Here is a 20,171-nt window from a genome sequence, read left to right on the forward strand (position 1 = left end):
GGGATGTGAAAATATTTTAGTGTTAAGAAAACTGACCCCAATGTTGTGCTCATGTTAACCACTTAGCTTGTCTTCTTGTTAATAAAGATATGACATTCAAGACTAAAATGGCTGCCCCTTTGGAGGATGTGTAAAAAAATTGTGTAAGTCACTGTGCGATTTAAATGTCACTTATTCATTGACAAGTTTTGTTTTTTGATACAGGCACAATTCATGTTACCCAACGTGAATTCCGTTTATTTCGTTTTAAAACTAATTTAAATTAATTACGATGCAGACAACTCATATCTAGTCCAGCTTCTGTACAAGATTCATTTGATCATTTTCTATTGCACCGTGTCACATTAATATTGATCTTTGATAAGATGATACTACATTTAACATGAGGTATACTAAAATGTTTATCGTAGCTCTAACGTCGGAATTACAGTATACATTTACTACAGTATAAATCCAATATGTTCAGCGCTAAAAATGTAAGAAATACAACACTTCACCTACCCCACAGTAGGTGATATTGGTATAGTGGTGAAACAAGTTTGGTGTCGACCAGGAGTGGGGAAAAATAGACTGGAGGAGGTTAATTGCCCTTTTTACATTCTAGTCACTGGGGAAGGGAGTTAAGTCCTGAGAGAAAGAGAAAAAGGGGCATCTTCTTGGATGGACACAAGGCAAAGATGCAGAAAGGGGGATCTACTGTATCTATCTATTTTTATAAAGAAAAAAGGCAGGAGGAGGTAACTGTATCTGTCCACTCTGGAAGGTGTGGAGTGCTAGAATATATTAAAGATGAAAGATTTGTCCCATCTTAAATGACTACTTTTAGTGATCAAATATGCCTGTATATTTTAAATGATCTTCTGCTTGAAGACAACAAAGTCTTCAGATAAGAGGTGGTAATTGTGCAATTCCTTATTAGTGAATAAGAACTAGTTGAAGCTAGTTGTGCACAGTTTTCTGACCTAACTCTTACAAGTGAATGGTAAGGTTTTTAATCAAATCAAATCAAAGTTTATTTATCCAATGCACAAAAATACAGCGTGCAGCAGTAGTTGCTGGCAATGAAATGTCTTTTCTGCAAGCTCACAAAAATCACAAGAATCACAAAAATCACAAAAACACAAAAATCACAAAATTGAGGTTATGAAAATAAGGTTACATAATTATAGATGTAATAGAAATTGAATAAAACTCAATATGAGCAGAGCTGCTATGTGTCCATGGTGTATGCAGTATATGCAAGTAGTGCGGTTATGCTTAATACAGTGAAAACTTTGTGTCCATGTAGCCATTACAGGTGATTTGCTAAAGGAGCTGCAGGCAGTAACTTAACAGCCGTTGATTCAATTGTATGATATTATTTCTGTACTACTCTGTTTTCTGTTAATTTTCCATGTTGACTCTAAGCTTATTGCCATAGAGATAATCTTCCAGTTTAGTTCTTACAAACCGTTGCAATCATCCCAATTTAGGTTCTTGCATCTAAAAATACCATTTACACCAGGAACCTTCTACTCCATATCCCTTGTTTTATGAGGATAACAAGTCTCAGATTATCATAGTCTGATTAGATAACTTCAGTACATGTGCTCTGGCCACTTTCCACTGGGTAGTAGCTACATTTCATGTTCATGTAACCATGATTATTATTAGCCAATATTATCTGGCTTTCTACAGTATCTGTTCTTGATGCCAACAATGCCAACCCAACATGTTCTGCGGCAGCAATAGTATTTTTGTCCACTAGATGGCAGTACATCATAACAGTATAATAAAGGTTGACACTATTAGTTTCTTCCGTAACATAACGCCTTTTTTGTCTGAACTTATCTTCCTGCTTTTTTTCTACAGAGGCTTGTCATTTTTAATGATGGTTGCATAAATTTAATATACTTAATATCATGCAAAGGTTTTTAGAACAACTTAAGCATTTGTTTGTAAACATTGTTTTCTGTGTGTTGGTCCAAGCAATTTGAAACCTGCACTTTCAGTGTGTAGTTTTTAATTATTTTAGGTTAAGAGATATAACCTTTCAGTTTAACACTACAGTAATTAATCTGGCAGTATCTTTTTTATTCATGCATTTTTCTCTTTGCAGGGTCAGGCGAAAACGTTATCTGGGTTTTATTTTTAATCTGTGACTTGTAGAGCTACCAGACAAGGTAACCATAACTAGCTGGCATTCGGGAATCTCTTTATCATCCTCTTCTGAACTGAATTCCTCTTTCCTCCTTGAGAATATATTTTTTTCATTTCTAGTGAGCAGTCAGGTGTTTCATCAAACAAAGCTTTCAGGCAGTCTTTGGTGCAGGATAATGTCGTCTTTTCTAATATGGAAAGCAATTTAATTGAGTAATGAAGAAGCCATTTTAGTAAGCATTCTGTGTTTGGAGTAGAAACACAGATGTCACAAGAACATTCAACTGTAAAGTGTGTTTGTATTTCTGTGGATGTTCATTTTATCATTATCATTTGTTCTTGCTCGATAACGTAGAAAAATCTGTTTAGTGGAGCTTATATGATGGACAGTGGCCCTAAACAGGATATGGCCCACACTATGACTGTCAAGTTAATAAGGTTAATACCTGTAAAGTTAAATGTCAAATACGTTTTTATTTCTTACACTAACAGCAGTACCAAATTGCAAATCGTAGTTGTGACCATCAGGAATTCTTAAATATCTTTAATAACTGTATATTTCACAATATCATTAGTACATGTAATATATAAACAATTTTAGGGTTTACACATGGTTAAAAAATTTCCTCTACAATAAAGAGTTCCTAACATGTGGTATGTGCATATCATGCACATACAATATATATGTCCATCATATGAAAAAAGAAGCGTGGTATGTAGACACAGACTGATTAGAAAGCAAGATTCAAAATGCAAAAAGTTGCTTTAACCTGTATAGTTAATGATAATTCATTAGGGTGATCAGTACCAGAGATATTTTCCAATATCTCTCCCTTAATACCTTAATGTCATAATGAAGTCTGACATTATGACATAATAAAGATTATGACATAATGAGGTAAGTGGTGTTGAACAGTAAGTGACTCAGTCGCTGAATCTGTAGTGTCCACAGGTAGAAACACCCTGACAGTTTTCTTCTGCATGCTTAAGATATAAGATATAAATAAGATATGTGGGGGAACCTTTACTTAGTCTCATGAAATTTGTAAATACATATTAACCCAGAAGACAGGGAGGAGAGATAGTCCAGGGACAGGAACTAATTATTAGTTTGCATTTACAGCTCCCCTATGCGAAGGTCATTTTCAAAAGTGTACACTGTCTGGGAAGGGGCTGGATTATTTTAAGGTTTACTGTAATATTGGAGTGCACGGCGGATCCAAATGTCTGGTTAACAAGGTCTTCAGCTTGCACTAAGGTGACATTGTGCTTGTCTGCCCTTAGGAGCCCAAACCAGTGTTTATGGATTTATAGAGATCTATTTAAGGACACTGGTGTCTATTCGTCTGGTGTCCCAACACATTTTTTTGGTGCTCTCTAAAGCTTTAACAGGCAGTGACATGAATTCTCAACAACGTTTTAACAGTTTTGTGCTGTGAGAGATGCTCTTTCTACTCTTTAACCTGAAACGTTTATCTGCATCCATAAATAATAACTGAGACAAATGCAAATATGTTTTTGGTGTTAATGATAAAAGACCTATGGAACTTCTTTCTTTCAAATGCCTAGAGAGGCATTTGAAACCCTCCAGCTGTGTTGAGAAGTTACAAGTAGTTTATGACTTATTATGTGGCTAATTCTGCTGTCTTTCCCCTGTGGTACTATTATAGTGTCTCCTATATTTTGCTTAACTTTACAGGTAAACCTAAAACAGTTAAAACTGGGTAATAAAATAGAAAAAAGAGGATCTTGGGAGGTGCTTCCAAATATTTTATATAGGTTAACATCTTGTGTATTTTCTTTTGGGGACTTAAAAGGCAATGCCAGCTTCAATAAGCAGTCTGCAGCAAATGGCCATCTTTATGACCATAGTGACAGGAGGGAGTTGCTCCATGATGTATTACCTGATGCAGAGTAAGTGTGTTGCTTTGTTTGCACTTTTAATTTAAGTTTAGTGTACAACCAAGTTGAGAACACTGGTACAGTGAAAACCGTAAGTATGGGGACAGCAAACAGAAATGCTTAGTGTGTAGTAATGAAATTTGTATTTGTGATCAGAAGATTAATAAGAATTTTAGCTTTTGTTTCTGGATATTGTTTTGATTTACATATGTAGCCATGTTACAATAATGTCTTTGTTGTGTTCAGTGCTAACTTTTGATACCAATGGCTTACTTGTTGCTAATTGCTCAGGTTTGCCATGTTGCATTAATTACATAAGAGCTGTGAATGTATAGCCTTGGCTACATTAAGGATGTAACTGATGATGACAACAGCAGAATGAATATTGAATTTACATTAATATAATTTACTTTAAGTTTATTTGTGCTCCTACTTATGCTGACCTGTTATTGAGTGGGATTGAAAACAAAATGTTTTTTGTTCCAACATGGTTTAACATGTATGAAACAAAATGCATAAATATCCAGAAATTAGAAACTTACATTCTGTACTTTTGCCTTATATAATCTTTTGATTTGAAATACAAAATTCAGTAATACCCAGAAAAATGACAAATTTGACTTCACCGTCTCAATACTTAGCTTTTCACTTTATTTGTAAAGTAATGCCCTGTACATTTTAGGTACCACAGGATTAATATGTAAATGGGAATTTATAGAATTTCTTCATAAAGAATTACCGCAGTAACTGCTACAATTGTGAGTATGCACATATAGGCACTGAGTTTACCCTTATTGCACAAGTATATGTGATTTATGTTTCACTTTGCCTTGCTTTATGATATCTTACATTGTAATTATTGGCATTAATATATACAGATACATTTTATTATAAACTTTTTTCTGTTTCCGCCTTTGATACTTCTACAGTTATTACTGATGAGTTGATTTGTGTTATAGTATTCAACTTATTTGTTTTAAACTTTCATTACAGAAAGTTTAAGAATACAGAACAACCCAAATTAGCCACAGTTCAGTTTTCTGTGTGAGTGTCTAAGTGGTACACCAGGGTTTGACAGCAGACTTTGAAAGGTCACTCAAAAGTTACATTTGTCAGTTGTCTATTTAATATTTGTACTTGATAACTATGCTAGAGAAACTGTATTACCACAATTTTATTATTTTATTATCCATTAAATTAAAAACAACTAAACTGTAGAAGAAGAGGTTAATTTCTACATTTATGTCCTTCTTTGTAAGTAGTTATGAAAGGATGTACAGTAGATTTAGGTTTGGACCACCTTGCTTTTCCTTTGGTCAGACATCTCATTTTAGCCCTTTTTAAGACTGTGGGCTTTGACTCTGCTTGCTTTGAATCTGGGTTTTCCAACTTAAAAAGCTTCAGGCCTCAATTCTCAAGTTACTATGTTACTATATTGGGAAGGTACCCAGTCTTAGTCTTCTTCTGGATCTTGTAGAGGCCCAGGCAGAAAGTGACTGTTGGCTGTGTTCTCCATGGCTGCCAACTGTCATGAGAAAGGTCTTCAGGTTTGTTGACACACCTGAAGAAGGCTTCACAGCCGAAACGTTGTGTTTTCTCTCGTCTCTTTTCAGCATGGAATAAACCTATTACTTGTTCCTTTGCAGACTACACATGCTGACGCACCTACCCACCTGAACCTCTTCAGCATGCGCTTTATTGAACCTAAGTGTGCAGTATGGATAAAATACATTTGTAGTTTCCATTTTGTTGCAAAACCGTGGAAGACTCTCTGTTTGGATTCAGCTTTCTGCAGCTCATCATTATTTTTTTTTGCGTTTTTTAAAGAAAATTTTGCCAGGTCTGATTACTATCGCTTGGCGATGGACCAGCTCAGGACTCACGAGTCAGCCATGGGGTCCCTGGGGGCGCCACCTCTGCAGGCCCACAGCATCCGACTCACTGACCGACACAACAGGGTGGACAAGGTCAGCGCAAAGGTCAGTTCAAGGCTGGACCTCCACAACTACTACATCTGCTAGTAGCGTCCTTAAAAAAAGAAAACATATTTAATTTACATGTATTATAAATATTATTTTTCTGTGGAAGATTCATTTTGTTTTACCTCCAAGAAAGGCATAAATTGAAATTGAAAAGGCATAAATTCATAACAAAGAAGCCTCTGTCTCACACACTGTTCACGATTACCCAATAATGATTAATCAAGAGCTGGGTAGGCATCAAGATGGAATGTCCCAACAAGATGATACAGATCTCTTCAGGTGTTGCTATACTGTAAATATAATATATACCTGTAATTATATATTATAAATACAGTATATCATATAAAGGTGTTGCTATAATGAGCTGTAGGTAATATTTTTAGATGTTATTATACAGTACAGTACAAATTTACAAGCTAATGTGAATTTGATTTTCTTTATTTTATTAATATATTTAATAATATTATATTATATTACTCATCTTGAATCATGCTAAACAAATATGCAATAATAACATCAACAATGTGGCAAGTTCAGGACATCAATCCCAGACTACAAACCTAGTCTGAAAGTTTTTGCACCAGATTAATCTTCTTTCATGGTCAGCTAATTTGCCATGATCATGTGAGGGACATGATGGACTATCTCTATCACATTGGGAACCTATCCCGGACACATGTGGGTCAGTGCAGGGAGCCAATTAACATAACATTCCACAGGCTTTCTACATCAATACAATAGCCCCCGTGAGGTACAGATATCAGTATTTTGTATTGTCACCTGCACTCCCAGTCATGTGATATAATGGGGAAGTAGGCTGGTTGATGACTTGGGTGATTATTGTGTACACACTATTCTTTTTTTATCTTTTACATCTCCACAATATACCGCTTTGCCATTCCGTACATTTCTTTTGGGAGTAGTATTTTTAAACATGGATAATATTGGTCTTATCCATTTTTTATATTCTCTTACAGATCAAAATTCCAGTGTCTGGCACGAAATCTTCAGGCTATCTCTACACTTCCTCAACTAAAGACACCTTTTTGAACAAGTAGGTTACATTTTTTCTGAATGCAAAACACACAAGCTCAGTCCAGAGTTTGTTCAATTCATGAAATTAAATAGCATATGGTATGCTTTTTCATTGATCATGTGTATGCTGTACATTGAACCAAATGTGCCAAATTTCAACAATGTAATAAATCCTGCATATTGTTTGCTGTGTAGAGCGCAAACAACAAAGTTGGGATGCAAGGTTAAAAAAATAGTTAAAAAGTTGGCAAGGTTAAAAAAATATAATGCAGCATGCACTGGGAGTAAGGCAACATGCCTTGAGGAATTTCGGTATTTCTCACTCTTGTGAGAAGCAGATGGTTGAACCCAGACTTGAATTGTTCATGGTGAACTGGGAAGAAAGGGCAGGACTAAAGCCACCCTCTGGGAGGGTAAAAGACACACAAAATGCTAGTTCTTTAAGGGTGTGTGCTTTAAAATGATTGACTACAGAATAACAGACAGCACAGCAGCTTAACATGAAGAATAAAGGAAAGATTCGGGACACCAGTCAAGACAGAAGGCTTCCATGCGTCTCACTCAGGGACTAAGGTGGATTATATTGACCTTAAGTAGACTGCTTACCTGCTAGCTTTACATTTTCATCGTGAACATCACAACAACCTTGCAGGGCCCAAACGTAGCATTTAAAATGCTCATCCAGTAGTTTTTCCACACTTGCATGTACATAGCACTGTGAAAGACTTTAAATTTGCCTTTCAGTATCGTTTGAGAAGAATGACCAATGGAACCAACAACATCTGACCTTAGTGTGCTGTAGCAATCCTGTCTGCCTTAATGTGGTGGAATGATTTACATTGAAGCCTCTGTCTCACACACAGTGATGCCACGATTATTCAATATTGATTGATCAAGAGCTAGGTAGGCATCAAGATGGAGGGTCCCAACAAGATGTTACAGATCTCTACAGGTGTTGGACAAACAATATAAGAGTTCTTCGTGCACAGTAGGTGACATCTAAATGAAAGCATGAGATGTTATTTTAGTCAATGCCAAAAGGGTTATAAAAAGTCAAGATATAGTTAAAAAAAAAATTTTTATTTCTAAGCTTTTAAAAGGCATAGTGATTGTGCTGGAATGTAGTGCTCAACGAGAAGCTGTCAACACAAATATGTTTGCAATTCTGAATCAATTGTGTGCACAGTGGTTCAGAAAGAGCCTATACCGAATAGAGCACAAATGGATCGGCAGTGATGGATTAAAGCTGTTGGTCTTCTTTGTGTGTGATCCTCAGCTTAATAAAAAGATTAAGTACATTTTCACCAACAAGTGGAGCTGAGTTGAAAAAAAAAACATAGACTGGTGGACAGTGAGGGAAATTTTCAGTACCTTTATTCAGAATTGGTTTAAGTATGTCGTGTTTCGGACTTGGCGTTCAGTCTGTTCTGTTAATATCCTAGGTGGTGTCTGCAGGAGGCTGTACTGCATCTCCACAATGGCCAAAGGATTGCAGTGTTTGAGACTGAGAAGGCTGAACCAGGGGATATGGATTTTGAGAACCCATCAACAGGCGCTTCCTTTTAATGTATGAAGCATCATACTGCTCTTCACAAGTTGTGCTACAGTACATGGGAAAGTATGGCTGCTCCCTGTGCACTCAGGGAGTGTTCCCCCAGGACATGCTGCAGCTCCGCAGCAGTATTTTAACACTGCTTCTGTTCTGCTGGGGTCTACGACAAGGTTTCACTGTAATCTCCTCATTGGGAATCTTGTACTGTACATTGGCAGTGGTGTAACTAACCTTAACAAGATTCAGTCCAAGCAATGTAATTTGGTCTGACATTTAAATGACATTGCCAAGTTGAACTTAATTAGGGTACTCCAAAACTCAAGACTGTCAGTTATCCTTCACAATATAGTACAGTATTAGTTTTAGCTATTCTGTATGAAAGAAGCATGTTTGGCAAAAACATGTTAAGATATGTTTTATTTATAGAATTCTATACACCTTTTTACATTTTCTGCCAGTAAAAATACAACAGGTACAGGAAGGAAAAAAAACACCATCAGTTAGAGCAAAGACGTTAATGAATTTTAAACTAACCATGGTTGTAGGCACTGCTTCGTCTACCACATATAAGTGTTGCAATTCTCAAGAACTTCAGTTTGGTAAAGTTTTTAGATTCAGAGAAACAGATGTAATTTATTAACAGAAAAAAATGATAATGTAAAACATTACCACAATACTAGTAAACATCTATGAATGTCATCAAACATTGAGGATAAAATTATGTTTCAAAAGTTTCTTCATGTTTATTTGTGGTTCATGCTAAGATTGTGAGTTTTAAGAACACTAAATGTCTTGCCTCACTAGATGTTTTGTTAAAATGACTTTTGATTTGTCTGCAATTGTGGATCAGGTCTGTCTGCCTTTCCAGTCATGATGTTATGAAGAAGAATGAGCTGCACTCTGATGTACTGTACAGTAACATCCCTGAGAAGGGGAGAACTGTTGTGAAGGTTATCACAGCATTCCCAACAGATGGACCCTGAAGTTTAATACTCACTAAATATACCTTGTTCATCATTTACTTCTTTAGCTTTTGAACCAGTTGTTTGTTTTTTTGCGTGCATTTCAAAAAGAAAAACAAACATGTCACAGGAATCCAAGGATTAATCATGTACCAAATTAGTACAAGCTGTGATCTGCTGAAAACCGATTAAAGTGAAATCTTTTTGTTTTTATCAGAAACCAAAGGAATGCTACAATGTTTGAGTGCAGCTGTTCGATTGTACTTTTCACATTGCATTGCAAGCAATCTCCTGGCTTTGCCTTGAACTACAGTACTATTTTTTCATGTCAGCTATTTTACCGATCTATTAAACCATTTTGCGTTTCTGTTATCTAAGATTTGGGTGTAATTAATTATTCCTTTTTACAGTGAAAAAGAATAAAAATTGCAGTGAAAAGTGAAAAACGTTTGATTAGTTTTCAGTTCCAAGGAAACTGTAGATTCCAGGTGGGAAAATGCAACATTAGTTCTAGACACAATTCAGAGGCAAGCTTACATTTAAGAGTTTGGTCATTTTTAATGTTCTCCTGCTAGAATTCATCAGGCATTTTGTACAGTTTCAGAATCTGAGAGTTAGCTACCACTTATTCTATTTAAATTTGAAAGCAGAAGCACTGTACCCAGTGTTTAGTTTCATACTGAAATACACTAAAATATACAGCTGCGGTTCATAATTTTTTTAAATCTCCAAGTAGTCTAGTGTGTTGCATTGTGTGAAATGTACAATTTCATTAAAAAAAATAGCAGTTATAGATTTGAAAAAGGTCCTAAAGCTTAGGAGGGATGGAACAAGCTATTAGATTAATGCATTTTCGTGGAACACTAAATAAAAGTAAATCTCTAAATGACAATTGCAAATGTAAACACTCCTCCCCAAGATAAGCCATTTAAGAGTTCAATGTCACTGCAAAAAGGTGAGGTGTGTAATTCATGTTTACATTATATAAATCCTACTGTATGTAACCTAAAAACTTTAGTTTATGTTAAAGTAATCATTTTTTTTATTATTTGTTTTTACACATTGACTTAAATATAGACTGTAACTGTCTTTATGTCTTCATTTGTTGGCACTGTCTTTTTGGATTGTCAGCCCACCTCAATAAGAGTTTAAAAGTATAAACAGCTACAACCACCTGTATGTGTATGGCATTAAGAAAACATTTTGTATTGTTTTCTATACGCTTTTAATTAACAAGAGCTAATATTCTTTTCAAACAGCTTGACTTGTGAAAAAATGAACAATGCAATGTAAAAAATTTTGAAACTTTACTTAATATTATCTTTTAAGGCATATAAAGAGGCTCAATTCCTCAGTTCAGAAAATTTCATAGGTTAGCAAAGGGCACAAGAGACTGCCTTTTCAGTCTAAAAATATACCAGTTATAATAAGTTATAATAATTATAACAGCATTCTTATTGATCTGACAAAAAAACAAAAAATGTATAAAAAAGTGAAAATTGAAAAGTGAAAGGCGTGCTGAAAAATGTCATAAATACAAAAGTCATCATAGTTTTGAGGCTACAAATCTCACATGAAGGGATAAACCACGTCAGCACTAGAGCTTAGTGTTTATTTACAGTGCCAAGGTTTAATTTTTCAGTCACTGTTACCTTAAAGAAAGGCTAATTCTAAAGGTGACAAATATCAATCTGTGTAAAAGCATGATTCTGGAAGTCTGTCAAACCTATTGCCTTGTTTTGTAAATAGCAGAAATGTTGACAACAATATGCAAGTGTTGCTTCAAAACAATTCGAGCCCAAGACTGCTAGATAGTGGGGATCCAATAGTTTGGGGATAAATGTGTGCAATTGCATTTTAATTTTTTATTTAAACAGTCTATAAAAACAATATTAGGTTCAGCTTTATATATACTGTATATACACACATATACCTTTTTACGAGTTTATACTTTTAAGGTAAATAACATTTTTAATAAGAAGTGGCAAAAACAACAACAAAACACTGTGGCTCCATTTATGGGCCACGCCATTTCATCTCAAGCATGGCACAAAAAGATTCTTCACATCAAGGCTCAGTCCTATTTTAACTTACCAATTAAAGCAGCACAAACAGACAAAAACAAAAGTTTGGCTTAAAAGTTTGTAGTCAAATCTCGAGGTGAATGTAAAACAAAGTTCTAGTTTGAGTTCCCTGGTTTCCTATAGCAGTTCAGTAGATGAAGTCTCCTGGGATCTCCTGCAGTGTGCTGAATGGCTCCTCAAATTTGAAGCGCTTGGAAATGGCCTTCTGATCAGGGGTCATGCTCTCCTTCTCCGACTGCCGGCATTGTCCGAGGGTGTATGCAGCCATGACTATGAGCTCCTCTGCCACCTGGCTCTGTGCTGCGGCCTCTCCTGCCGGGGAGAGGGGGCTGCCCTCCTCCGAGGAGCCTTCACTGGAGCTCAGCGCCTCCGCTGTGTCCTCATGGAGCTGCTGCAGCCACAGGTGCTGCCGGCACTGCTCTGCCGTGGCTCTGGCCCTGCAATGAGAACACCGATTGACTCACCTACAGTACGCCTCTATCATTATGTGTATTCTTTGTACCCTTAACGAAAGCACACAAATGTCTCACTTGGTCTCCTTCTCTGCTCTGCATGGAGAACTGCTCAGCTATTTCCAGGGGGGCTGTAAAGTTAGTAGGCCTTTTCAAACATCTATATTGTGAAAACTCCACTGGAATAATGAAATTTAGTTCATATACAAATGGGCGGTTAGGTGGCGCAGTGGTGGCATTGCTGCCTCAACACTGGAGCCCTAATTTCAACTCCAGACCTAGGGTCTTTGTATGTTCTCCCCACATTTGCATGGGTTTCCTCCATTGGAATTGGCTTCTGGGAAGATTGTCCCCGAGTGTGTGCATGTTAGTGGTTGTGTCTGTGTGTGCCCTGCGATGGTCAGGCATCCTGCCCAGAGTGTATCTTGCCTTGTGCACATTGCTTGCCAGGATAGGCTCCTCAACTCTGTATTGGATAAATGGTACATGTACAAAGGAGAACACGTCTCAAGGACACATTTTGATAGAGCGAAATGAGGGGCATTTTCTGCAGTAATAATAGTTTACATTTTTACAGTCCGTTTAATTTTTGGGCACTCCACAGCACATACAGGAGAGGAGTCACTCCGTTTAGCTCCGAAATGCAGCATGAACCTAGAAGATGTGGCAGTCATTGTGCACCAGCAGCAGTACACCAGGAAGAGAGGTGAAAAACTGTTTTATCAATTTATTAAGTAGAACTTCAGAGTGGCCAAATTATTCAAGTTAAACTGAGTTAAGACACTAGGGTTGACACTGGTAGAAACAGTGCCACGGGATCATAAATGACCAAGTAGTAAGGACTTTGGTTTAACATTTCAAGGGACAGCATCTCCTGCAGCACAGTGTCCCTGATCACCACACTGGGGCACTAGTTTGTAAATTGTGTTCTGGAGGAAACAGTGCTTCCTTCTGGTTCAAAAATACCATTTAAAGCTGTAACCTAGTTTTCCTTAAAGGTTGCCCATTCTTTAACTAAGACCCGATGAGATCAGGTTATAAGGAGATAACACTGATGTTCATGTTGTATACTATGTTCTTCCACAACAAGCAAATCATCACGGATACAAATTGCCAGACTGAGCTAATCACCCTCCAGTTATGTATCTTGAATAATAATGTAGTAATTTGAATTCCTGGCTCCTTAGCACATTCAGAGTGGTGTGTTTGATTTGTGAATGACATGCGTTGAGAGGAATGCCATTCTGTAATACTGTACACTAGCTACTGTTCCTGCATTTCTAATACCAATATACTGTATATTGAGTTTAAAAGGTTGCCTTAAAAAACATATCTTTTTCAAATCTTTTTGTTGAAGAGACATATAAAACTGAATGTAATTTTTAAATGTAATTTAATATACAAATCCCAATACGTGAATTAAAGTTAACTTAAGGTAATAAAAAGGTATTTTACTCTGGTTCTTTAATGAGAAGCATCTTCATGAAGTCAATAGCAGATTTGTCAATCCCTTCAAATTCTTCCTGGGTGTAGCTTATGTTTATCTGAGAAATATTGAGGAAGGTCTCCTGCTTGTCATCTCCCAGGAAAGGAGAGGTCCCAGTAAGCATCACATAGGCCAGAACACCGATACTCCTGTGAGGGGGAAAAGAAAAGACCTGGAACAGCAAACACTAGATGTTCTCTATCACAGTTGTTCCTAAACCTGGTCCTGTAGGAAGACTGTCTGCTGGTGTTCCAACTGAGCTCTAAATTTGGCGTAACTGATCTGCGTGTTTCTTAGACTTTTATTTAACTTTTTTTAGTCAGTCCTGAGTGTCAAAAATATCCAACTTCAAGTTCAACTTTCTGCCTGCTGATTTTGAGTAAACAGAGCTTACCGGTTAATAAATTGATGAACAGACAAAGAGTGACCGAATTATTCAAAGATGCCCAAAACAGCGTTATTTCCATTTGCAAAGGTCCAATTGGTTACATTTCAGCAGCATACCTGAATGACAGCAGTTTTGAAACCCAGAAAATGGTACAGAGCTGACACCAATTACTAATCCCATCTGATCTTTTAAAAACTGAAAGAACCTTTAGAAATACAAATATTCCCTAAATAGAAAACTGAAATCAATTAGCAGCCTGTAAGAACTTGACTGGAATAAAAAAAACAAAAGATACAATGTTCCTGCAGGACCAAGGCTGGGAAGTAGTGCTCTTATACAATTTAATTTACATTTAATGACTCTGCATTATATGCAATTTGATTTGAAACTTGATGAAACTCCTGAGTAAATGGATGCATTTTTTAAATCTAAATTTGCTCCATACTTGTTTTGCAATACCAAAGACTAAATTATCCCATAAACATATGCATTTTTGCCAAAATAATGAAAGAAATTTCAAGTTTTTCCAAAATATTGAAAGATTTATGAAGGTTCCAGATGTGATACAAATCAAAAAAGCTTAATATGTTTCTTACCACATGTCAGTCGCTGTGCTTATTGGCTCATAATTCAAAATTTCAGGAGCTGTAGAAAAAAAAAAAAACGTTAAAAATTACTGTATGTACAATTTGTGAGGACCTTTAATTTGTAATTAACTATTTCTTGTCATAGCTTCAAACACCTTACATACTGTATTGAAACACCGTACTAACAATCTGAAAACTGAACAAAAACTTTTTCTAGGCATTTTACAGACATCTTCTTAAAGAAAAAGAATGCAAAATAACTTGTGTGGATCCATAGTTAAGCAACATGACACTTTGGGGTAAGGGTTGTAGAAACATTCCTTTGTTGTGAAAACGAGGCATGAGCTGAAGCCGTGTTCCTTTCACAACTTCAGGAATGACGTCCTGCAACACCCACTCTGAATAGCTACTGCAGTGAGTGTACAATGGCTGTTAAACATAAAACTAACACCATCCTGGATATAAGACTATTTCCAACTACTTGGGTTTTCTCCACTGTTCATTCACTTCAGATCTTAATATCCCCTTTTAAGAAGTCAAACCACCTGTTTAGATAAATAGGTCTGCCTCAGTTCCAAAGTGAAGAGCACAAGCTGCAGTTGTGAGCACAGCTGAGCGTGCAGTTCTGTTTTCCACATTGTTGGACATTGCCACAATAATGATATCACTGTCCACTACAACAAACACCAGGGCAGTGCTTGACATGGTACAAGACAGCTTTATTCAAAAGCAGTGAATGATGTCACTTCAAACTCACCCACATACTCGGGGGTCCCCATGATCTCCCTCAGCTCTTCGTTACTGCTCACTATTCTAGAGAGGCCAAAATCCACAATCTTAATGTCTCCCACAGGGGACGCACTAGTCAGCAGAATATTCTGTGGCTGCAAAAAGAGACAAAAAAGTAAAAAAACAAACAGAGGCAAAATCAAGGTTTGTTAAGGGGCATGCTGTGTGGATGTGGAGCAAACAAACTAGCTACAGTATGTGGTTGACACAACTTTCAAGAAACCGCTGCACAACTGCAAATAATATTAATACATTCATATTAATATAACAACTAAAGCTGGTAAAATAATAAAAGGGGAAGCCTTGTGAAGTCCAGTATCAATTACCCCGGACCTGTAAAGGAAAATGGCACCATATCGAATCATTCTGACATGATGGTAAGCCAAATTATAGGCAGGACCACACCTCAATAACCACTGACTCAATAACCAGACATGGGTTACATTTCTGCAACCCGGATTTGCATGCTCTTGCGTCTACCCACTCTTGGGCATCTACCTAATGCTTGTATAAGCAGAATATACACGTTTGTACTCGCCTTCAGGTCAAGGTGGACCACGTTGTTTTTGTGCAGGAAAGCCACACCTTCCAGGATTTGCCGCATGAGTCGCTTGACCTCCTCCTCCTTGAAGGCCTCATCTCGGTCAGCCACGCACTGGTTAAATATTTCACCACCAGCAGCACTAGCAACAGAGAAAACCAAGAATAAGTACACAGGGCCAGCAAGCAAGAGAAAAGGCATCCAAAAACCGCTTATATCTTGTATTTCTATAAAAAAAACAGAATTAAAATATGAATTTTGAAACAGATGAAAACTGTCAGGAACTCGTCATTGTTGGCAATGCTTTTGTAGTCAAAAGCTGAAAACAATCATCATTCACTACAATGGCTATTATTTGATACTTTATCTGTTAAAATAACAGGAAATCTTTCATGTTATTTGCTGTTTTTTCTCTGTATTTGTAAATTACATGAAATAAAAGCAGGTAATTCCAGGTAATTACATCTATGGCCTGTTGACACTTCTGTAATGTAGTAGATTGCCAACAATTTGGTCACTGAATTTACAAGTAACCCACCTATTAAAACACAACCTCTATTACCCCTCAGTTACCCCTACAAACTCAATGTAACCCAGCAAGAGAATACTAAGACAGTCTTAATTTCTCAATGACAAATTAATTAAAATTGGTGTAATCCTCTAAGACATCCTGCATACAAAACAAGACTATAGCCTCAACAGCAGTGTGATTAATATATGTGGTGACACCAATCAGTGTAGCCATCCCAAATCCAATTTATAGGATGTTAAGGATTCCCACCACCTATTAACTAAGTAAGAAACCCCTGGTACAGTTTGCACCTACTGTAAGTTGCTTGTCTGTAGACAAAAAAGCATTAAAAGGCACTAACTGAACCTATCTTAAATTTAACTTTTCAAGAGTAAAAAAGCAAAAAAATCCAAAACTATTAGCTTGTTTAAAGGTTTCCCCAGGCTAATAGTTCTAATAGAGAAGTAAAATAGTCCATTTTACTTCTCGCAGCCACAATTACACTGACCTTTCTGTCTGTGTCTTTTTATGGGGATTCCAGGACTATTTTTCCAGAAAGAAATCAGGAGTCTGATTTGTATAACCACCAACCATGCAAAATTCACTTATTGACCTAATCTTTTCAAGGAACTAGGATATAATTAGGGCAATAGATGTGATAGAATCACTGGAAAATTGTGGCCATAAAATCTTTTAATGTATACTTTAAATCTCAGAAACGTGAATCTAAAATTAGGGTTTATACTTTTAGAAAAATAAGACTATGCAGGAATGAGTTTGAGCTTAGCAGAGAACTAGGAACAGACAGAATCAGATTCAATAGAAGTCAATGGTGTAACAGAGCAACTGTCTCTCAGCTGTCTATGATGGTTTCAGTGTGAGTGCAGGATAGAGAGCAGTCAAAAAGAGAAAAGGTACAGGCATTCACTATATGCACCGGTCCTCTAGGTCAAGGAGGACCTGCCATGGATGGTTATACAGTACTTTAAAAAGGATTCAAAACAACTTAATTCCTAAAACAGTGAATTCTACATGCAGGAAAACATGTTTAACGGCGTTAAGAAAAAAATCAGAAGAAAGAAAAAGCACTTCATGTTGAGTAAAATAGAAAAGGAATATACAGAACTACTGTTACAGTAGAAGAGGAAGTGAATATTATGCAGATTAATAATAGAAGATAATAAACATTAGATAAAATGCTAAATGAATTTTTACACAGGCGTTTACAATAGATGTCCATAACATGCTCCATGTTATAGATCAGGCCCCAGCAGTGCTAGGTAATGTTATGTTTACAAATACTAGATTCCAAATAAATTTCTAGAGGGGCTAGAATGGTAAAAACAACAAATCACCAGGGTCTGAAAGTATTTTCTGAGTGATGCTTAAAGAAATTAAATATTTTCTTTATATTCCAGCTTGGATACTTCAGCTCTGTCTTAGAATGGGAGCTCTACCCACAGACTGGATAATCACAAATGTAACACTAATCCCCATAAAGAGGAACAGAACTGAACCAGGAAACTATAGACCAATCAGTCTAACATCTGCTATACTGAAGTTTAAAATAAACTGAAAGTTTATGTTAAAGTTAAAATGAGGTAAACTGAAGAATACTTAGAAAACAAAGACAAGCAACATGGGTTTAAACCTTTGAAGATATCACAAGGACATTAGATAGTACTAAAACAGATGACACAGTATTTTTAGATTTCCAGTGTTTGATAAGATTCCCTGTGAAAGGTTGATTCTCAAATTAAAAGCAGTGAGAATCTAAGGATATGTATGGCAATATAGGGAATGTAGAATCTAATGTATGCACTGTACTTATGGTGCCTTGCAAATGTATTCAGAAAAAAAAATATGTTGATTGCTGGTGTATTCAAACCATCAGCTCAATATTTGGTAGAAGCAGCACTTTTGGGAGCAATTACAGAGGCGGGTCCTTTTGGGTAAGTCTGTCCTAACTTTGCATTACAGTTTGATGCCATTTTAGTCCATTCTTCTCGGACTCTCTTAAGTTGCCTGAGGATTGTTTATGGACAAATATTGTAGACTAAAAAGACTAGAGATAATATTCTAATCTTTCCTTCCTTTCATTATTCTCAGTATGGTGTAAGTCAGAATGTTGACTAGGCCACTCAAGGATATTCACTGTCTTACTCTTAAGCCACTCCAGTGCAGTTCAGGCCTTTGAGCCATTTTCCTACTGAAAGGTGAAATTTTGTTCCCGACTGAGGTATGAAGCAAGTTATCCTCTAAGATTTGCCAGTACTTTGCTCCATCTCAGTTCCCATCAGTCCCTGCTGATGAGAAACAGAACTGTAATATACAGTCTATAGAACCTCCATGGTGTTCATTTAGTAATGTTGGGTTCGTGTGAAATGTAGCACTTTGCACTTATGCCAAAAATCACAGTTTTGTCTAATTTGACGAGTAAACCTTTTGCTACATTTCTGGGGATCTGAGATGTTTCTTCTCTGTTCCATACAAGTCTCCATTGAGAAGTAAACAGTGTAATGGAACCAGGAAATTTTCTATAGTCTCAGCTAGTGAACTCTTTAAATCTTTTCAAGGTACTGTTGGCCTCACGGGGGCATGCAATACCTATCCAGTTTCCACCTTCTCAAGTTTGTAACCTGATCTAGGTAGTGTTTGGGTGTCTTCCACTTCTTAATGATTGACTCCTCCATGTTCAAAGAGATAATAAGGGTCTTTGAAATGTTTTTATTACTTTCTCCTGATCTGTGCCTTTTTATCCAACTTTATATTGTACCTAAATTGTTCTCCTTGGTCCTCATGGTTGAATCTTTACTTGAAATTCACTACCCGAGTAAATAAGACAGGTGCATTTATTCTGAAATCATATGAACCACTATTATAGCACACAAATAGAGGTCACTCAACTCACTGTGTGGCTCATTAAGGTAACTTTGTACAATAATAACTTATATGCACTTAAATGAATTAGGTGCACAAAATTGCCTTAACAAGCCAAACAATTATTTATCAGTTTAGTGTACTTCATTTTGTTGTTTTTTTTTTGGCTTGAATGCGTGTATTGTACAGTAGGTTGTGTACACAATAAATATTAATAGCTACTTCCAAGTGTCTGCAAGCTTTAACTTAACAAAACATGAAAAAGTGAGAACTAGTTAAACAGGAAACAATGTGTAATCTAAAGGGATATAGCCTCTAACTGGTGTGGATTTATTGTATTTTAGGCCTATGCTCTTCCTGATCCACAATCCAATATCCACAATTTACATTATAACACCAAACTAGTTTAATTATTAAATGACACAAAAACAGGGGGAATGGAAAGCAGAAGATCAGCGACAAGGGAGTTTCAGAAAATCATGGATTGGGCTGACACTTGGTAAATGAAATTACCACAGAACTTAAGGGAAATTCATTTAGGACACAGAATAAGAAACCCTGCTTTTCTTAGTGTGGTGGGTGTCTGGAACAAGCTTTTACGTTAACTTGGCTGCTAAACTACCAAATAAGGAAGATAGGCCAAATGCCCCCCTCTTGTTTACACACCTTTCTTATATTCGAATTCAAAATTAACCTTACACTGGGCAAGTTTTACTAGCTCTCAATAATTGATTTCTTTCTACAACCTCTACAATCATTTACAGATTTCAGGTTTTTACATTTTTTCCATCTTGATTTCCATTTATTTGGAAACTCTTTTTGACCTGTTAAGGCAGTTCTCACATATTCTGTCCTTTTGGTTTATCTCTGCAACTTTTTCT

At 36.5% G+C, this 20,171-nt stretch overlaps 2 protein-coding genes across 2 annotated transcripts in view; one reads left to right on the forward strand and one right to left on the reverse strand.

Moving 5' to 3' along the window:
- Positions 1-8: 8 nt before the first annotated feature.
- Positions 9-10,018, forward strand: coa1 (cytochrome C oxidase assembly factor 1). Its single transcript, XM_088643385.1, has 6 exons — positions 9-143; positions 2,099-2,162; positions 3,957-4,053; positions 5,869-6,020; positions 7,001-7,077; positions 8,501-10,018. Exons 3-6 carry the CDS (start codon positions 3,960-3,962, stop codon positions 8,622-8,624), a joined length of 447 nt encoding a protein of 148 aa, XP_088499511.1. The 5' UTR covers positions 9-143; positions 2,099-2,162; positions 3,957-3,959; the 3' UTR covers positions 8,625-10,018.
- stk17a (serine/threonine kinase 17a) overlaps positions 9,010-20,171 on the reverse strand; it is a 42,011-nt gene continuing 30,849 nt past the window's right edge. Inside the window, exons 3-7 of the mRNA XM_088643382.1 lie at positions 15,897-16,041; positions 15,327-15,453; positions 14,579-14,627; positions 13,564-13,743; positions 9,010-12,093 (exon numbers count right to left, since the gene is read on the reverse strand). Of these exons, the coding sequence (XP_088499508.1) occupies positions 11,784-12,093; positions 13,564-13,743; positions 14,579-14,627; positions 15,327-15,453; positions 15,897-16,041 (811 nt within the window). The 3' untranslated portion in view covers positions 9,010-11,783. The remainder of the gene's footprint in view (positions 12,094-13,563; positions 13,744-14,578; positions 14,628-15,326; positions 15,454-15,896; positions 16,042-20,171) is intronic.

This window comes from Lepisosteus platostomus, chromosome 8 (genome assembly GCF_059453375.1).
Source record: "Lepisosteus platostomus isolate fLepPlt1 chromosome 8, fLepPlt1.hap1, whole genome shotgun sequence".
NCBI classification, from domain to species: Eukaryota; Metazoa; Chordata; class Actinopteri; order Semionotiformes; family Lepisosteidae; genus Lepisosteus; species Lepisosteus platostomus.